At 39.6% G+C, this 17,013-nt stretch overlaps 1 protein-coding gene across 1 annotated transcript in view; it reads right to left on the reverse strand.

Annotated features, from left to right (window-relative positions):
- Nucleotides 1-17,013, reverse strand: part of LOC126753943 (kinesin-like protein CG14535) — a 157,337-nt gene that overhangs the window by 138,157 nt on the left and 2,167 nt on the right. Inside the window, exons 2-3 of the mRNA XM_050465724.1 lie at nucleotides 16,252-16,294; nucleotides 8,374-10,643 (exon numbers count right to left, since the gene is read on the reverse strand). Coding sequence (XP_050321681.1) covers nucleotides 8,374-10,643; nucleotides 16,252-16,294 — 2,313 coding nt within the window. The remainder of the gene's footprint in view (nucleotides 1-8,373; nucleotides 10,644-16,251; nucleotides 16,295-17,013) is intronic.

The raw sequence follows: 17,013 nt of genomic DNA on the forward strand, positions 1-17,013 counted from the left end.
TGTATGTTTTCAAAAAGGGTACGATTATGACCGAATTTAAAGCCAAAAATCAATAACCGTTTTCACCAGATTTGGCTCCGTGTGATTATTTCTTGTTCCCCAAACTGAAATTGCCATTACGTGGAACCCGTTTTCAGTCGATCGAAGAAGTAAAACAAAATTCCTGAAGGAACTAAGGGCATTCCTAAGAAGTGCTTAAGAAAGGTGTTTCGAGGACTGAAAAAATCGTTGTCATAAGTGTATTACATTTGGTTGGAACTATGAAGGCGACAAAATAGATATTGATGAATAGTTATATATTTTTCGTTTTATTTACAATTTGCGGGTACTTTTGTCATAATTTAAGTATAAATGCTTTTGGAAACACTAGGTCTATCTGGTCTCAACGCCAATGACCTAACAGACCCAACTGTCGACAAATGATCCATGATTGGAGAAAGTATAAACTATAAAACTTTCCCTAATATGTGAGGAAGAAATTTTCAACAATGTAAACAGATTTCCAAAAAATTCGCATTAAATGGTTAATGATTCGTTAAGAGATCTAAGATTTCAAAATAATCTGCTGACGAATTGTCTTCAGGAATAAAAATGAAGTTCCATCTTATAATAGAGCATTTGTTATGCGATTGAACAACGAATTTGCTTGAAGTCTTATACTACTAATAGAATCATAGCAACATTTTCCAGGATTACGTAGGAAAATGTTGCAGAAGTATTTTGGGAAGTCTACTTTATTACGAACACAAGGGTTTGAGTGGCACAGAGCATTCAGTGAATGTCATCAATCCCCCTCCGTTAATGTTAATAACGTTGAAAAAGTTAAAGAAAAAGTGCTTGAAAATCGACGTGTTGGCAACAGAGATATAGTAGAGGATCTTAACATTTCTTATGGATCGACGCAACACATTTTGCTTAATGTTTTGGGTTGCTTCATATGCCAATGTAAGACTCGTACCAAAAAACTTGAATACGCCGTCTTAATCTAACATGATTGTGACTGACTTTTTGGCGAACCACGAAACGTCACGTCACCATTATCGTCAGATTTGACTCCCTTTGACTTTTTCCGATGTTGGAAACTGAAAAATCCATTTCGGGATGCACGCCATGAGTCCATTTACCCAATATATAAAAATCAGCAGACAAACTGTTCGCATCGTAAACAAACAGCATCCAAATACATACTACTTGACATAATATATATGGAGATCAAACTTTAAACGAACAAAAAATAGGTTGTACGTAACCCTCGAAAAAAAATTATCGATTCGGTTTAGTCTGAGTCAAATTTGATCATGACTGTATTTGCCGACTAAATTCTTTGATTATATTCTTTACATAACTCTCAAATTGTTCATATATTTTCCAAATTTTTGGTTACACACGCTTTCTATATAGTTTTTGTTGCCTTTTATATTTTTATTGTTTTTCCTCAACACTAAATGCGTTTAGTTGTCAATTTTCGTACATAAAGCAATAAATGTTTATGTTTTTATTTTGATTACCTCCTGCTGTTCGCAATCAAATGCTTGATGCCTGTTTTTAATGTTGTTGTACACCGTCCCAGCATTTCAGCTAATTTTTCTCTTACACGCTAACAAATGACATCAATGACAGGTGTTCATTAATTTGTCAACGCTCGGCCAATTTGAAGTAGAGCAAGCAATGCTTATGGCGATTTGATGTCACAACAAGAAGAGAGAGAGTCAATTTGGCTTATAGTATGTGAACAATATAGGTCAGAGATGTACAAAAATTAATGGACAATATTTTTTAGACAAATCTTCTTTTATAGTATATTGAATATATACAAAAAATTGCAGATTTTTAGAAAAAAAATTATACATTATTATTTGTTAATAGTATGCTTTTTAGACTACTACATATTAGCAATTTAGTTGTTGAATGTGGACGGTATAGCGGGTGCTCGGACTGACGTATGGAATGACTTGGCGAATTTTACGTCGAAATCATAAAATTTAAAGCATATAAAATACAGCTTGTGTAAGAACTGAAGCCGCTGATCTTCCCAAGCGACATCGTTCGCTCCATGGGCTGTTGAAAAGTTCTAAGTGGTCCGGTGGAATCATCGGCCCATATTTCTTCAAAAATAATGCCGGTGAGAACGTAACCGCCAATGGCAAATGCACCCCGATAACAATATATTTGATGACTGAAATTAAAGCTCGTGATCTCGGCGACATTCGGTTTCAACAAGACGGCGCCATTTCCCACACACCCTATCAATCAATGGATTTTTTGGGAGAACACTTCGGTGAGCAGATAATTTAACGTTTTGGGTCGGTCGATTGGTCACCAAGATGTGTGATACCACTTTTTCTTGTGGGGATATGTAAAGTCTAAAGTCTATGCAGACAATCCCGCTTCGATTCAGGCCCTGGAGCAAAACATCATGCGTGTCATTCGCCAGTTACCAACTGAAATGCACGAACGAGTCATCGAAAATGGACTCATGGGAGGGACCATCTGAGACCTAGTCGCGCCCAACATTTGAAAGAGATAATCTTCAAAAAATAAATGCCAAAGAATGTTCTTTCGAGTGATAATAAATATTACCCATTAAATTTGAAGTTTATGAGGTTTTTCTTTAAAAAAGTAGGAAATCACGAAATGGATCTCCCTTTGATATCAAAACTTTGCATTTTACGATATTAAATTCGATAGTGTCTTGGTAGATATATATATTAGTGCCTAACCTTATAACATATAATATACCGAGTGAGGAAGTTAAATTCTCTTAAAGTTTGGTATCTGGTTACACCAAAAAGGTTCCTTAACAAAAATCACAGAAATTTCGTGCCGGATTGTCCAAATATGCTTTAGTGCCATGACTCGTCAAACCATTATATGGGTTTCCGTACTTTTTACTTTTAACAAATTGTGGAAGACTCATACCAAATGTCATAGTCAAATTCATCTCGCTCTCAGTTTACATGAGGTTTCAACAAATGGATTAGTTTTACTGATTCGACTGGTACACGCTAATTTTGTACTAGAAAGTGGATAAATATTATACTAAGTTAATACCTTCTCCAGTTTAACAACTCCAGAATATTTGAAGGCAAGAAAACAGAGTTAAGGTCTGAAGTAGGAATATTTTAACCTGAATATTCAAACGACTATAAGATAACCTTAACAAATTTCTTCCCAGTTAATTCCTTCAGCTTCACCTTTTTGGTAAATTTTATAAAATTTTACCAAGTTTTTATAAGCAAGAAGATGTTTCAAAATTAAGATCACAAACTAAACAGAAACAAAAAACACTTGAGAGGTTTTATACTTCGATTGGATATAAACCGACAAGCCTTGGTTCTGAGTATAAATATTGGAATTTATATATTCCAGGCATAGATAATATGAGGGCCTTTCGTTGAAACAATTTATCTGTCATATGAATAATCACTCAAAAACGAACACAATTGCTAAGTAATTACAAAATATCCATATATTTTCAACGAAATATAAATGAAATAAGCTTTCTTCCAACGGAGCTCATTAAAAAGCCGGTCCGACGCTTGTTGACTGCGAGTTGAATAACAATTTTGGGCATATCAACTCAACAGCGCTGCCGAAAAGGACATTCAACCGAAAACATTTTAACCTAATGAACTTGTTTTCGGGCGCACAAGTCATGCTCGACAATAAATAAACGAATGAGCTGCACATGTGGCGTCGGACAAATCTACTAAGTTGCATAACAAGCTTACTGGCGTTATATGTATGTCTATGAGCATTTGTCTATATTGATGCTATGACAGCTTTTTCATTACGTACGAAACAAATCGGCAAATAAATGACTTGTGCTCGGACAGAGTGAAAAAATGGCGCATCATCAATGTCATTGAGGTATTACAGGCGATACAAAGGACAGATGTGGGGACTTTTGTGAAAAATTGGAATAAAAAAGTTAGAAAGAAGCAAAGAGAGTTAGAAGGATAGAGAGGTGGAAGATGAGAGGCAGTGAGGCTGTTAAAACAGGTAACGAGCACAAACAAATCCGGTAATTCATCCATCATTGATTAAAAATCGAAGCAAAACACAGCACAGCAATAAACAAAGGCAACAAAAATAGAAAAAGTCAAAATACGAAAAAAACGTCAAAAACGTCAAAAACGACAAAAAAGAAAAAAAAGCGTAAATAAAAAGGCTACTGAAAAAGTATGGAAAGCCACATGCGACCAAACAAATCAAATTTCATGAAATTTGGTACAACAAAAAAGCGGACTTTGTCAGGACAAAGGACAGCAAAGCTAACGACCACAATGAGTGATTCAGGGAGGGCCAGTGAGGGGCTAGAGTGGAAATTGATTTGTCAGATGTAACGTGAGTTTTGACGACCACATTGCTGTTTTTTGCATCACGCCACAACTCCACACAATATAGTTGGACGCCACAGCAACAACAATAAAGCTTGCCTCAATTATATATAAATATAGAAGTTGCCACATGCCACCAAGCTACGTGCGCTAAACGCGAATTCGTTGCCTCAAATTGAAAACTTTGAAGTCTTTTACGCGATTGATAAATAAAAACGTGGCGAACTGAATAAAAGAACAGCAAAAAGGGAAGAACAAAACCGAAAACCTCCGACCAGAAACCAGCGAATAATAGTCAAACAAAAGTCCAGTAGTGGCCACGGTAATAAAGCAGTCAAATGCAGGCGCCAGCAACAACAATGAAAGGCCAAATGCAAAAAAATGCTAAATAAATAATAAACATCAAGGACATTGAGTAGCAATGACAAGGACGACAGTCAGCGGCGGTAAGTAGAGAGAGAGTAGAGAGCACAGGAGGGGAAGGAAAAAAACAAATGATGTTGCAATGGCTGGAAAAAACCGGGAAAATACAAGCTGTGGCAGTAACTGGGATGCAAAGGAATAAATAAAAATAAAAATGTCTACTTGAAAATAAAAACGAACTGAAAATAAAAATTTAAAAATGAAAAATAAAAAATCATTAGCTTAACACGAGTCCCCGTTTTTATAGCAACTTTTTTGCGATTCAACAAAAAAAGTACAATCAGTAAAACAAAACAGAAATAAAATAAAAATAAATCAATCGCACCAACTGGGCATTAGGAGACTAAAGTAGCATTGCAACATGAAAATAATATCGACACAAAAGAAAGGAAAATCAACTGGATGGGAGAGTCAAGAGCACGTGGTCATACTCTATCGATGACAATCATCGTATTGGGTGTACTTAATATTCGTTCCACTAGATAAATATTTTTACTTGTAAATATATATGGAGCCTAAAGAGTCCATATTAAGTGTGCCGCGATTGAGATAGAAAAGTTTCTGATTAGCTTAAAGGATATCGGCAATTTATTGATTCAATTATTCAATGCTCAAGGAAGCTGGGTATAACAAAGGAGACGCTTTTTCTCTGCTCACATACTGACGAAGAATATGTGGATAGGAAGTCGTTGGAGAAGAGACGCTTTGAGTTTTACATGATTGGTTCGAATCTAGGAGGCAAAGTTCCGAGGAGAGTTTTCTGTAGGGTCAAGTTTTCTTCTAGACTACCAGACCACTGTAGTGCTTTTCAGGCTGGCTACTATTTGGGTAGCACCAAAAGTTAAATAAGTGAGACCTCTTTCAAGGCGGTGAACATCCATTCCGACCCCAGAACGGCAATACTACCTAACAGTGCGCAGCCAAGAAGTATCTATTCTGATTAGAAATAGAATCAAGCTACTTCATAAACAGACTCGTCATAGCGGAATTGCTTGGAACTGCAAAGCCAATGAGCTAGTGAGAGAGACGATCTTGTCCCATTTACATCGGGATAGGAAGCAGATGAATCTCCGTTGACTTCTTGCGTTGTAATACTGGGTCTATGGACATCTCGTGAACTTTTGACCTAGAGTAGTACGCAGGAGATCTGCTGAACTACTTCCTTCGACCTTAGCAAAGTTCATCTTATCGCAATGGTAATAGCTATTACTGAACGAATCCGTGCGGTAAGTATAAGAAACTTGTCGGAAGCAATTTTCCAAAGTTATATGGAAGACGATGAGGTGAAAACAACCAGGTACTTTCTCTTCCATGTTTCAGCCTATGCACAACTGAGCTTGAAACGTCTCGACAGTTTTATCTTCGGCGAAACAGGATAGTCGAGACTGACATTTATTGCTTTGAAAAATTTGTGATATGCTGAAGCACTTTGCACAACGGATCGGCGTTCTAAGCTGCCTAAGTGAGATCTCTCTTAGAATCGACCTCTTAACCTAACCTAACATAGTTTATTACCCTTAGAGTGCTAACTATCCAAACATATCCCCTAAACCGAATTCGATTTGTTGATTTAACTATGTAAAGGTGTTTAAGCAGGTATTTTTAAGGGTTTTCTATCCCAATATTGGAATTAAGGTGTCTTCATGACATACTTTTCATTAAGAAACCCAGGAAAAAAGGAAGAAAAGAAGATCGGTGTTTTCGGATTCAGAATCAGAGAAAAACTTCGATTGACGAGAGAGATCCGAGATCTAAACATTTTGAAGAACTAAATTTTACAATGGAAAGGAACTGAGGTGCTATAAACAAATTAAGTCTAATTCCGATCTATTTAATTTGTGAATCTGCAGTCAATAAAAAAATAATCTTTTTTTAGAAAAAATTACTGAAGATGACTTAAATTCTTCGGCAATTTTTAAACAGTATCCTTCTGGCCCTGCCATAACCTCCAGCCAACTCCCTGAATGTGTACCAACACCAATCATTACAACATTCACTTTTTAAATTTTAATTAAAACACAATTAATTAATTATAAACACCTCAGGTAATGCGCAATATTATTATGCCAACCAACACCTCCACTCTATTTCTTCATTTCCTTTGTTTCAACTACCAAAGGACTGCCGCCATAACTTCAAAACGAGATAAAAATCTTTAATAGATTTCCGCTTCATTACGCTCAATAACGGTTTCTAAAGCTGCGGCAAACATGAATGAAAATGCTTTAGACCGTTAGTGGGCGGCTAATAAAGAAGAAACCCATTGAAGATAATAATCATAGGTGGAAAGTAGGAAACACTAGTTGTAAACAGCAGAGAAGAATGGGAAGAAGTGGAAGAGTAAAGAGATGAAGCTGGCATAAAAGCACAACATCGATGAATGCTTACCGCCGGCAATGAAGAAGGTGAATGCAAAGGCTTTGTATGACTGCCGTTAGCAAACGTCAATGCAAGGTGGGGACCACTTAATTAAAGTCGCACACACCTCTCGGATGCACCTATAATTTCCCACGTCGTAGGTGTTGGTTCTGCTGGTAGGACTAATAAAGTTTCGCTCAACTGAAGTGGAAAGAAGAGATAAACCGACTTTCAGATTTGTATGTTTGTGGATATTTTCTTTAGAAACATAACACGCTTTACACTTTAAGTAATCTAGATACTCCGTTGATTTTTGGAAAATCAGGGTTTTTGGAATGTTTCTGCTAATTTTGTCATGGTTAGGTGGTTAAGGTTTTCTTAGTCGAACTCTTCAGCTGTTAATTAGCAAAACCCGTAAGAACTTCCAGAGGTCTCGAGGTTTTTAACTATTCTAAAAAGGTAGACGCCTAAGTAAAGAATTAATCTAAAATCAACTAAATCGACCGACACTTGAAGGAGACTATGTACTTGGACAACCATGTGAGCTGTCTTAGAAAACTGCAAGAGGAAGTAGCTCAAAAAAAGGGGCCCGAAATTCGTTCAACGAATTCTAAGGCAAAGCAGTATGTCCAACTTCGAAAGCCTTTATCAAAGTGATTAATCTTCGAATAAGGCAACAGTAGAGCTGTAGACGCCTTCAGATAAGTAATTATTCTATCTAAATATTGAGTTAGGGTTAGAGCCCTTTCTAACGACCTTCTTTAGTGGCTTCAAAAAGGCAACTTTATATGAACTAAAGAAATATCTTTGAAAATGAACATCGCATCACAGAGATAATCCCTCTGATTTTGTGAAAAAACGTTTGCTCTCTTCAAAGTCACTCAGCTCACCATTTCTTTCTCTCTCGAATGGTGTATGTACTAGGAGATCGTCTTAGGAATATTTTTCAAAACCACCGAACCGAACCGAATATACGACGGTGTTTCGGATATCGAACATCTAGTGATTTGAAAGAGGTAGAACCTCAGAAGTCTACATTGCAGCTCTGAACCTCCAAGAATCAAAAAGCCCTCGACAACTTCAAAATATCCGCAAAGTTTACGAACTTTCATTAGTCCAACCATCAAATAAGCCGCCAATTGGCGTAACCCCTCAACTCGCTCAAACATATGCACTTACTTCTAGGTATAAATATCAACACAACAGCTTCCTTTGCAACACAATATGGTACAAAAATCTAATTTAAACGTACCTGGCATAATAAGCAGCCGCGGCCATCGCCTGCGCTGTCTCCAAACGCACCTCGATCTTACCGTGTCGATACGGTAGTTTCGCCGTGCCATCCTCTTCGAGTACGAGCACGTCCTGGAACTCGCCGGTATCCTCCTCGAAAACGATTGGCAATGCAGTTGGACGTGTGGGATGCAAATTGGATATGTTATTGCTGTTGTTGTTGCCAATGCCGCCAGTATGGTTGGCATTATTATTATAAGCGGTTTGTGGAGCTTTGTTGGCGCCGCCGCCACCGCCGCCGCTGTGTGCCGTTAATGAGGTAGCATGCGAATGTAACAAACCGGCTTGTTGTAACATCAACTCCACCGAGCTATCGGAAACATCAATGGACGTTGCGCAGATGGAGTTTGAGTTGGCTGTCGTCGGCGGTGCGGACGGTGTGCTGGTGGCATGCACCGTTGCTTTTGTGGTGGTTAATGCGACTGCAGATTGGGTTATCATATTTTCAACAGGCTTTTGTTGGCTGTTGTTGGTATTAGTAAATTGTTGTTGTTGTGGTTGGGACTGCAGCTTTTGTGCGCCGTGTTGGTCCGCATGGGCGCCCAAAGGATGCTCGCGCACTTGTGGGTGATTGGGACGTTGGTGTTGTTGCTGTTGCTGTTGTAAATGGTGTTGAGGCTGACGCTGAGCAGTTGTCTTTAACGCAGACGCTTGTTGTTGTTGACGCTCGCGCAACTGCTGATAGAGGTAAGGACGTTGCTCACCGTCCGCCTTCGTGCGCTGTTGCGGATTATACTGTTGTTGTTGCTGCGGTGGCAGCTTTGGTATTGATTGCTTTGCCGGACCCGCAGCTGGTGGCGCCACGTATGCGGGCGGTTGCATGGGCAATAATTTGCTGTTTAGCTTGCCATTGCCGCCCAACTGACCTGCATCCATTTTGCTTTGACTACCATTCGTATTCGCTGTTGTTGTTGTACGTTTATTGCTACCGACCTTTGCGGCGGCGGCCACCAAACGCTTTCTCAGCTGCCTCGATGGTGGCAGTGGTGGTGCTTCGTCCTCACCCCCAGCTTCGGCAGTTCTCGCATTTTTGGGTGGCGGCATTGGGGGTCGCTCCTTGATCGTCTCGTAGACGTGATTGAGTGGCGCGGGCGGTGGTGGCGGATTGGCCGTTGAAGCCGCATCAGATTGCAAGAGGAAATGTTTACGGCTATCTACAGGCTCAACATACGCGTCGGAGAATTGGAAATGTTGCTGATAAGATGTGTAGGAGCCGAACTCTTTTGGTGGAACCGACTCGTTTTGGCCACCTGCGTTGCTAGGTGGTGCCGCTAGCGGTGGTGGTGGTGGCAACTTTAAGAAATGTACCGGCTTTTGTGCAACATGTTGTTTGTTGCTGCCATGTATAGGCACAAATGTTGCCAGCGCGGAGTTGCCACCTTCCTGGGTTCCGAAAGAATGGTGTTGCTGTGCCTGCTGATTGCCGAAAGACAGAAAATGGCGCGGTGATTGCTGTGCATGCTGCTGGTTTCTCTGCTGTTGTTGTTGGTACTGAGCCGAGGAGCTCGCAAAATTAAGCTCCACCTCCTGCCCCACCTGCCTTGCAGCCAAGAAACGATGCTGCTGTAGGTGATGCCTCGGCTGTAATTGTGGTTGTTGCTGCAGCTTATTCGCTTGTTGTTGCTGCTGCTGTGGTTGTTGTTGTGACTGATGCGGTCTTTCTTGGCTATGCTCGGCCTGGAACGTCGTCTGGTTCAAGAGATGCCGCTCGTAAATATCATTCAATAGATTTGTAGCGGTTTTGGATATTTGATTAAAATTTGGTTGCACTTGGTTGTGTTGCTGTTGTTGTAAGGGTATACGGCTCGCCTTCGTCGGCGATACATCGCGTTGTGGCCCACCATTTGCATTGATTTGTTGCATTGCCGGGCGGCCATGGTTCACTGCAGTGGCAGCCACCAATGATTGCGGCATTGACACCGCAATTGATTGCTTCGGTGCTGTGTCAACGGTGCTCGGTTGTTGCAATTGCTGTTGTTGCTCGTTCCAATTACGCGTCGTTTTGGCTAGTTTTTGTGCGGCACTCGAGTTTTCATTGCCGACTGATTGCTGCTGCTGCTGTTGTTGTTGTTGTTGTTGCAGCTGATGTTGTAATTTACGTTGCTGCTGATACTGATGATAGCTTTGACGTTGCTGATGGCCACCACAAGCTGTAGCCTTTTGTGGACCATCACGTCTAGCGGCCGAGGTACTGCCTGCCCCATTGTGTCTCGCCCGATGCACTGAGGCCTGCAAAAGATTAAAGACGTTAAATGATTTAGGATGGACATTTTGTTGAACACACTTTCAGTAAATGGTGATCAGGGATTTACAAGTCTTTCAAAATTCAAAACTGTCGTATATTTTTAATCTGAATTGAGATTAATATTCTAGTTAGAATCCGGGCCGATGGAGAAGAAGTGCGTCTTCTGTTAGGGAGGTATGCATCCACTTCGACAGCAGCGCTGCTGTACAGGCCTTGAGCTCACTGACAGGAACCCTTATTCAAATTCTATCAGTAAATTTAAGTTATAAATACCCGAGTAGAATCACCCAGGCTTGATCCTGTCGTAGCCATGGCACAAATTCCTATATCTTCTTATGTCTTTGACTTTAGCCGAACATATCATAAAGATACGATGTTTTCAGACTTCCAATCCAGGTTCAACAGTTTTCTATCGTCTGTTGTTGATGCCAGAGAAGTAAGAAGATTACTTGAACAAATCAAGCAAGAAAAAGTACAGAAACGACTTGAGGTACTTGTTAAGAAATAAAGCTGTTTAAAAAAATATAACGGCGAATTTAGCGGCTTTTGAATGAGGTATTAGATATTGAAACAAAAAAGTTCTTAGTATTTTATTGAATTGTGGTTATAGAAGAGCGATAAAAATCCTTTAAAAGTTCTTTTTGTACTTTATATTTTCAATGAAACTAAAGAAAAGTGGTTGAGCTTGAAATCTATATGACTTCAGAAAGAACAATTTTTCGAGGCTGGACGGTTTTACATTATTTAGTGACTGTTAAATATTTTAATAGAGGCCAGAAGCTAAGTGTCTAAGTATTGATCTCGCGAAGTCGAGACAGTTAAAAAGGAAGTGTTCAGGTGTTTCTACCTCGCCTTCTTCCAATTAGAACCCCAATCTTGAGGTCGACCTTGGGCCAAAAAGGTCTTACGATAGCTTATAGCTCATGACAGCCCAACACTGACGAATCTCACGTAAAGCGCCACAAAGAAATCAATGAGATTTCTAGACCTAGAAAGAGCACAATTTTTTTCGTTTTGGATGCTGTCATTGAATCGTAAGCTTTTGACGGATATGAAAGAAGATTAGGTTAGGTTCGGCTAGGTTAAATAGCTAATAGAAGAGAAAAGAAGAACTCCTTTGTTCGAACTTACAAATTAGCAAAAGACCTCCCAAACGAGAAATAGTCAAGAGAGACCTTCTTCCATACAGCTTCTGCAAATGGCGTATGGTATGATTCTCAACCTTGCAGTATTGACGCCAAAAAAGCAATGTCCTGTTAAAAGCCCCACAACTAGGGAGAGGCTAGCCTTACTGAGGGCAAAGAGATTACTAGATCTCCTGCGATCAATCTTGGACCAAAAGGCTTTCGCGACAGCGCATGTACCGACGGTGGCCCTGTGTTTGTCATGCTTTCGCGAAGCCCAGCAATCTGGTAGCAGAACACAGGAAGTATGGGAGCACCGACCTGCTGGCATTCTACCAATAGCGGTTCTAGGGTGCCTTTCCTTGCTAGTTCATCAGTTTTACAATTTCCTTCGATTCCGCCATGGCTCGGCACCCATACCATTATCACAAAGACACGCGGTCCTATTGATAGCGAGGTTAGGCACACCTCGTCCATCCCTGAACGCACTGTACATAAGTTCAAGGCTACTATCGCCGCTCTGCTATCTGAATGAATGAGGTTGCACTCCGGAGCAGCAGATCTACTGCTACCTTAATGGCTGCAACCTCGGTTTGAAAGGCACTGCAATAGTCAGGATGTCTGAAACTGGAGTTGATAGACAGCTCCTGACAGTGAACCCCTCCACCAACCTTCTCCCAAGCTTTGACCCATCCGTAAAGAAGCCTACTGCTCGTCTCCTTCAACAACTTCTTCCCATTCATAGCTCTCTCGTCGGTATGTAGTATGGGTAGAGAAGGAGCCGCCAGAGTTTGGTTTGGAGGCTCCAAGATCTAAGTGATCCGGTACGTAGTCAAAGTGTGTGAGAGTATCCGGATGTTCAGATACGTATTCTTATTAGCCCAGATTCAGCCACTTTCGCAGTCATACACCTTCCGACAATGTCTGCGGATACTATGTGCAAGTTGGCGTTAAGTGTCATTGTTGGAGTGGATCTTAGTGCATCACACATGCAGATCACCGCCATCTGTTGAACACTCTCGAGTTTCTTTGCAAGTATGGTATTTGCTAGAGCCCACCATCACATAAAAACTCCATAGAACATAATTAGGCTTGATTATGGTGTCATAGAGCCAGAGGATCACTTTCGGTGAGAGACCCCACCTTTTGCCAATGACTCCTCTAACGCAGTATAAGGCAATCGATGCCTTGTTTGCTCTCTCTTCGATATTCGGCCTCTATGAAAGCTTCGTGTCCAGGGTGAGCCCTACATGCAGACGGATGTCTCCCATTGCGGCAGCGGTGCTCTTTCCTTACTTTCGACTTGTTAAGTAATAATATAAAAATCGATCAGATCAAGTGCTGGCAGAGCAAAATACCCTTCATTTCATTTATTCTTCATTTCATTTATTTCATCAAGAAGTTTTCACTAAAATTACCCAACTCTTCCCTTATGCAAGAAAGTACAATTTAGAGTTCTAGAACTATAACATTTGGATGTCTATAACTATGACTACTCTAAAATCATGCGAGAGCCGTCCAAAGAATTTGTTTTCGACTCCCTCTTAGAAGCTCACATTCAAAACACTCCCGATTTCCCCATCAAATAATATAGATACGCCCAACTCTCTGCTTCCAAGCATGAAATCATATTAAACTTTATTATGTAAATCACTTGAAATTTCATGTTTACACGCTGCGCAGTTGTTCTGTGATTGCCACCGAATCGGGAGCTTAAATGCTCATTTTACGACATCACGTCTCATCAATTTAAATGCGAACACACGAAAATCGTCGCCGAGCACAGACACAATTAAATCATTAAAATCGTCAAGCAAGATGCACCGACATGCAACTGCAACATGCAGCGGCGACAAGTCTTCAAGCAGTAAAAACGCCAATGACGGAGCGGAAATCGGGCAATGAAGCGACGCGTGCGTGTGTGTTGCTGCAACACGCGCTAAATGTGGAAGAATTTAGTGCACACGCACACACATACACACATGCACCCACACAGCAAATTGTAAATAAATATGAAAGTGATACGCCTGCTTCCACATAGCGACCGTTAGTGCAGCGGGGGTGAGTGGGGCCGAGCGTGCGTGTGGAATTTGGATTTTTATTACAAGTGTAGCGTGTGGCTGGTCGCATGCCGCACGCCACATACCGCATTGACATCGTAAAATTTACTACATATGAAAATAAAGCGGAGAAAAACAATCACACACACAAATGAAAATTTCAACAATAAAAACAACAACAAGCAGTTAGAACAATAGTCGTCGCTATCAAAACGGAGAATTCCATCAAAATCCTGAGCAACAAAAAGTCAAAACGGCAACAAATCAGACATCGCAACATGTGTGTGTTTATGTGAGTGAATATGTGTAAGTGTGTGTGTGCTGTCAAGGAATGCACTTGTAGAGTCTGTGGCTGGCGTGCATGAAATGCGCAATGCCAAGTGTTGGTGTTAGAGCTGCGGTAAAAGTGTGACATGTGGTTGCATGCCACACGAAGTTGTAAAGTTGGCAAGCCATTGAATCAAGTGACGGAATTTTATTTTAGGAATTTATTGTTTTAATTTTTTACTTATTATTGCACAAACGTATATGTATGTATGTAGTAGGTCTTGAATCCATATACATACATACATCAAATGTACTACTGTGAGCAAAAAAATAGTAAGACTTTTTAGTTGAAACTCGAGAGAAGTCCCATTCATCGAAATATTTGTTTTCTAGGTTGGTGAGACTGTCAGTGACATCTGTACCAATTGTCACATCAAAATAGCTATTAGTGATTAACAGTTAGATATCTTACTGACATCGTTGGAATATCGGAAGGATCAGTGAAAAACTATTTTGAAAAAGTGAAAGCACGATTGGTTCCAAAATTAGTAAATATTTCTAAAACAGCGTCTGGTTAACGTCTGTGAAATAATACTTTCCGACTACCAGAATCTCAAGAAACGTATTATTTCTGGCGATGAGTCTTGGATCTATGCCTACGACCCGGAAACAAACGATCAATCGGCTGAATATCATGGCAAAGGTTAGCCGAAGCTGCAAAAACCATGTCTAACCAGGTAAAAATTCAAGGTTATGTTGACAGTTTTCTTTGAATATGGAGGCGTGGTGCACTCCGAATTAATTTCGACCGGCCAAACTGTCAACAACAGGAATTATGGGCCTACAATCTTTGGTTTTTGCACCACGATAATGCATCGTCAATTTTATTATACTGTCGCAACATGTTGATACAGAGTATTTTAGTCTTTTTCACCTAAAGGTTGTTTACGTATATGTACATATGATCGGATTGATGAAACGAGTTGAAATCTGGGTGACTGTTTGTCCTTGAAAGCGATAATTTGAGTGAAAATTTAGATATCTTGATTTATGCGTTCCTATACTTGTATATCCAATATGTAAATCGGATGACAATCAAGCCAACTTCTCATATAATAAATTCTGTATTATATCTGATTCTTTCACTTTACAGCATACAAATCAAACATCAGTGAAGTTATGAGACTAAAACTTTGCGTAAATAGTGCCTTCAAGGCTATAACTCATCAAGACACTAAATAAGTGAAGCACAGTAAATACGATTGTTTTTTACCCAACATAACGGTCAATCTGTTATTTTTAGTACAGATCAAAAATACTTTTCGTATATTTAGAAACGTCTGGAGCCAACCGCAAATTTATTGAGCCGGCTAATATCTACTCCAGCCAATATGCCGGGTTGGTACAAAGTATGGCAACTAAGCTGCCAAAATTTAGTGTGGCGAAAACTGGTTAGTGCTAGAGAAATTGTTTATATGTTTCAAACTTATCTTCTTCCCTGCAATATTTACCAGTTGTGTGCTACAAAAGCCGCACCGAGTGAGTGCCAGTGGGACATTGTCATTGCAGCAGTGAACCTTGCTAAGAGCTAGTAGTTTCATTTCTTTTTGAATGGATGCATACCGCTTTAAAAGAAGCCACACCTCGTTGAAGTACATTTGCATCTACCTCAATAGCTGCCACATTTGCTTGAAAGACACTACGGCGGTCTGACAGTCCGAAACAAGAGTTTCTTGAGCCAAAAATGGATAAAGTCGGATCCTTTAGCCCCCATACGCGCAATATAAATATATTCGAACCAACGGTTGACCTAATACCGCATTCATTGTAAGATACTAAATAATTTCTTTCTAATAAAGTGTACCTTCTGTTCTATAATTGTATGGGACGCGTATATACAGATGGACATCTCTGGTCATGCTGATCATTTATAAGTATTAATAGGGTATATTCTTTGGGGTGTATAAACATCATAGGAAATTTAAAATACCCTCTTCAGGGCATAAAAAGGGCAACAATAATAATATTTTATATTTTTTTGTCTCAGCGTTCAACGTAAATTTCTAAGCTAAGGGCTAACATTTTTATGGACCGTTCTATATATTATGAATTTTTAAAATATTTTTTCCTTGAATACTTACAAAAACTGGCGCCTCATTAGCCGATGAGTCCCCATCACTGCATCTGTAATGAGAAGAAAAATACGTTATGATATCATTTGAACAGATATTGACGCTTAAAATAATTTAATAGCCCAACATGGACCTTAAAGACATTACTTAATAACTAATTAAAAGCTATTTGCCATATTTTTCAATAAAACTTTTAATTAAAAATTAAAATAAATTAATACATAATGCATATAATATGTATACTAACTCAGAATGCAATTCATGCTCAGAAATTTCAAATATCAGCGATAGATGGCGCAAAATGAAAGACAATTTCAGTATTCCACCTCCGTTTATCTAAATGGATTATCTAGCTAAGCCGCAAACCTAGTTGACACAAGGCACTCATTGTGGCTCTCAAAGTGTGAAAATTTCTGTTCTCGTTGGGTTTTGTCTCAACTTTTTCGGAGTCTCCGTTGGGTTAGCTCGTAAATTGTTTGAAACTTTGCTAAATTGGGAATACATAAGATGTTGAGAAGACTTTTCGGTCAAGGGAAAATAACGTTTTTGTCAGAGAACAGAGAAAATTATTTTACGTTCTCTGGGAAAAAATTACGAGACACATGTATTTGCGTAAACTGCCGAAATTTTGATCTCATTTATTTGTCTACGTTTAACTAGATTGATGGTTTAGGTTAGCATTTTGAACTGGTTTTTCCTAGAGGCAGAATCAAGTCATAAGGATTGAGAAGCTATCTCTTGAACTGGTGGATTCAGTTTTCAACCTCAACG

Source organism: Bactrocera neohumeralis, chromosome 3, assembly GCF_024586455.1.
Source record: "Bactrocera neohumeralis isolate Rockhampton chromosome 3, APGP_CSIRO_Bneo_wtdbg2-racon-allhic-juicebox.fasta_v2, whole genome shotgun sequence".
In the NCBI taxonomy this organism is placed as follows: domain Eukaryota; kingdom Metazoa; phylum Arthropoda; class Insecta; order Diptera; family Tephritidae; genus Bactrocera; species Bactrocera neohumeralis.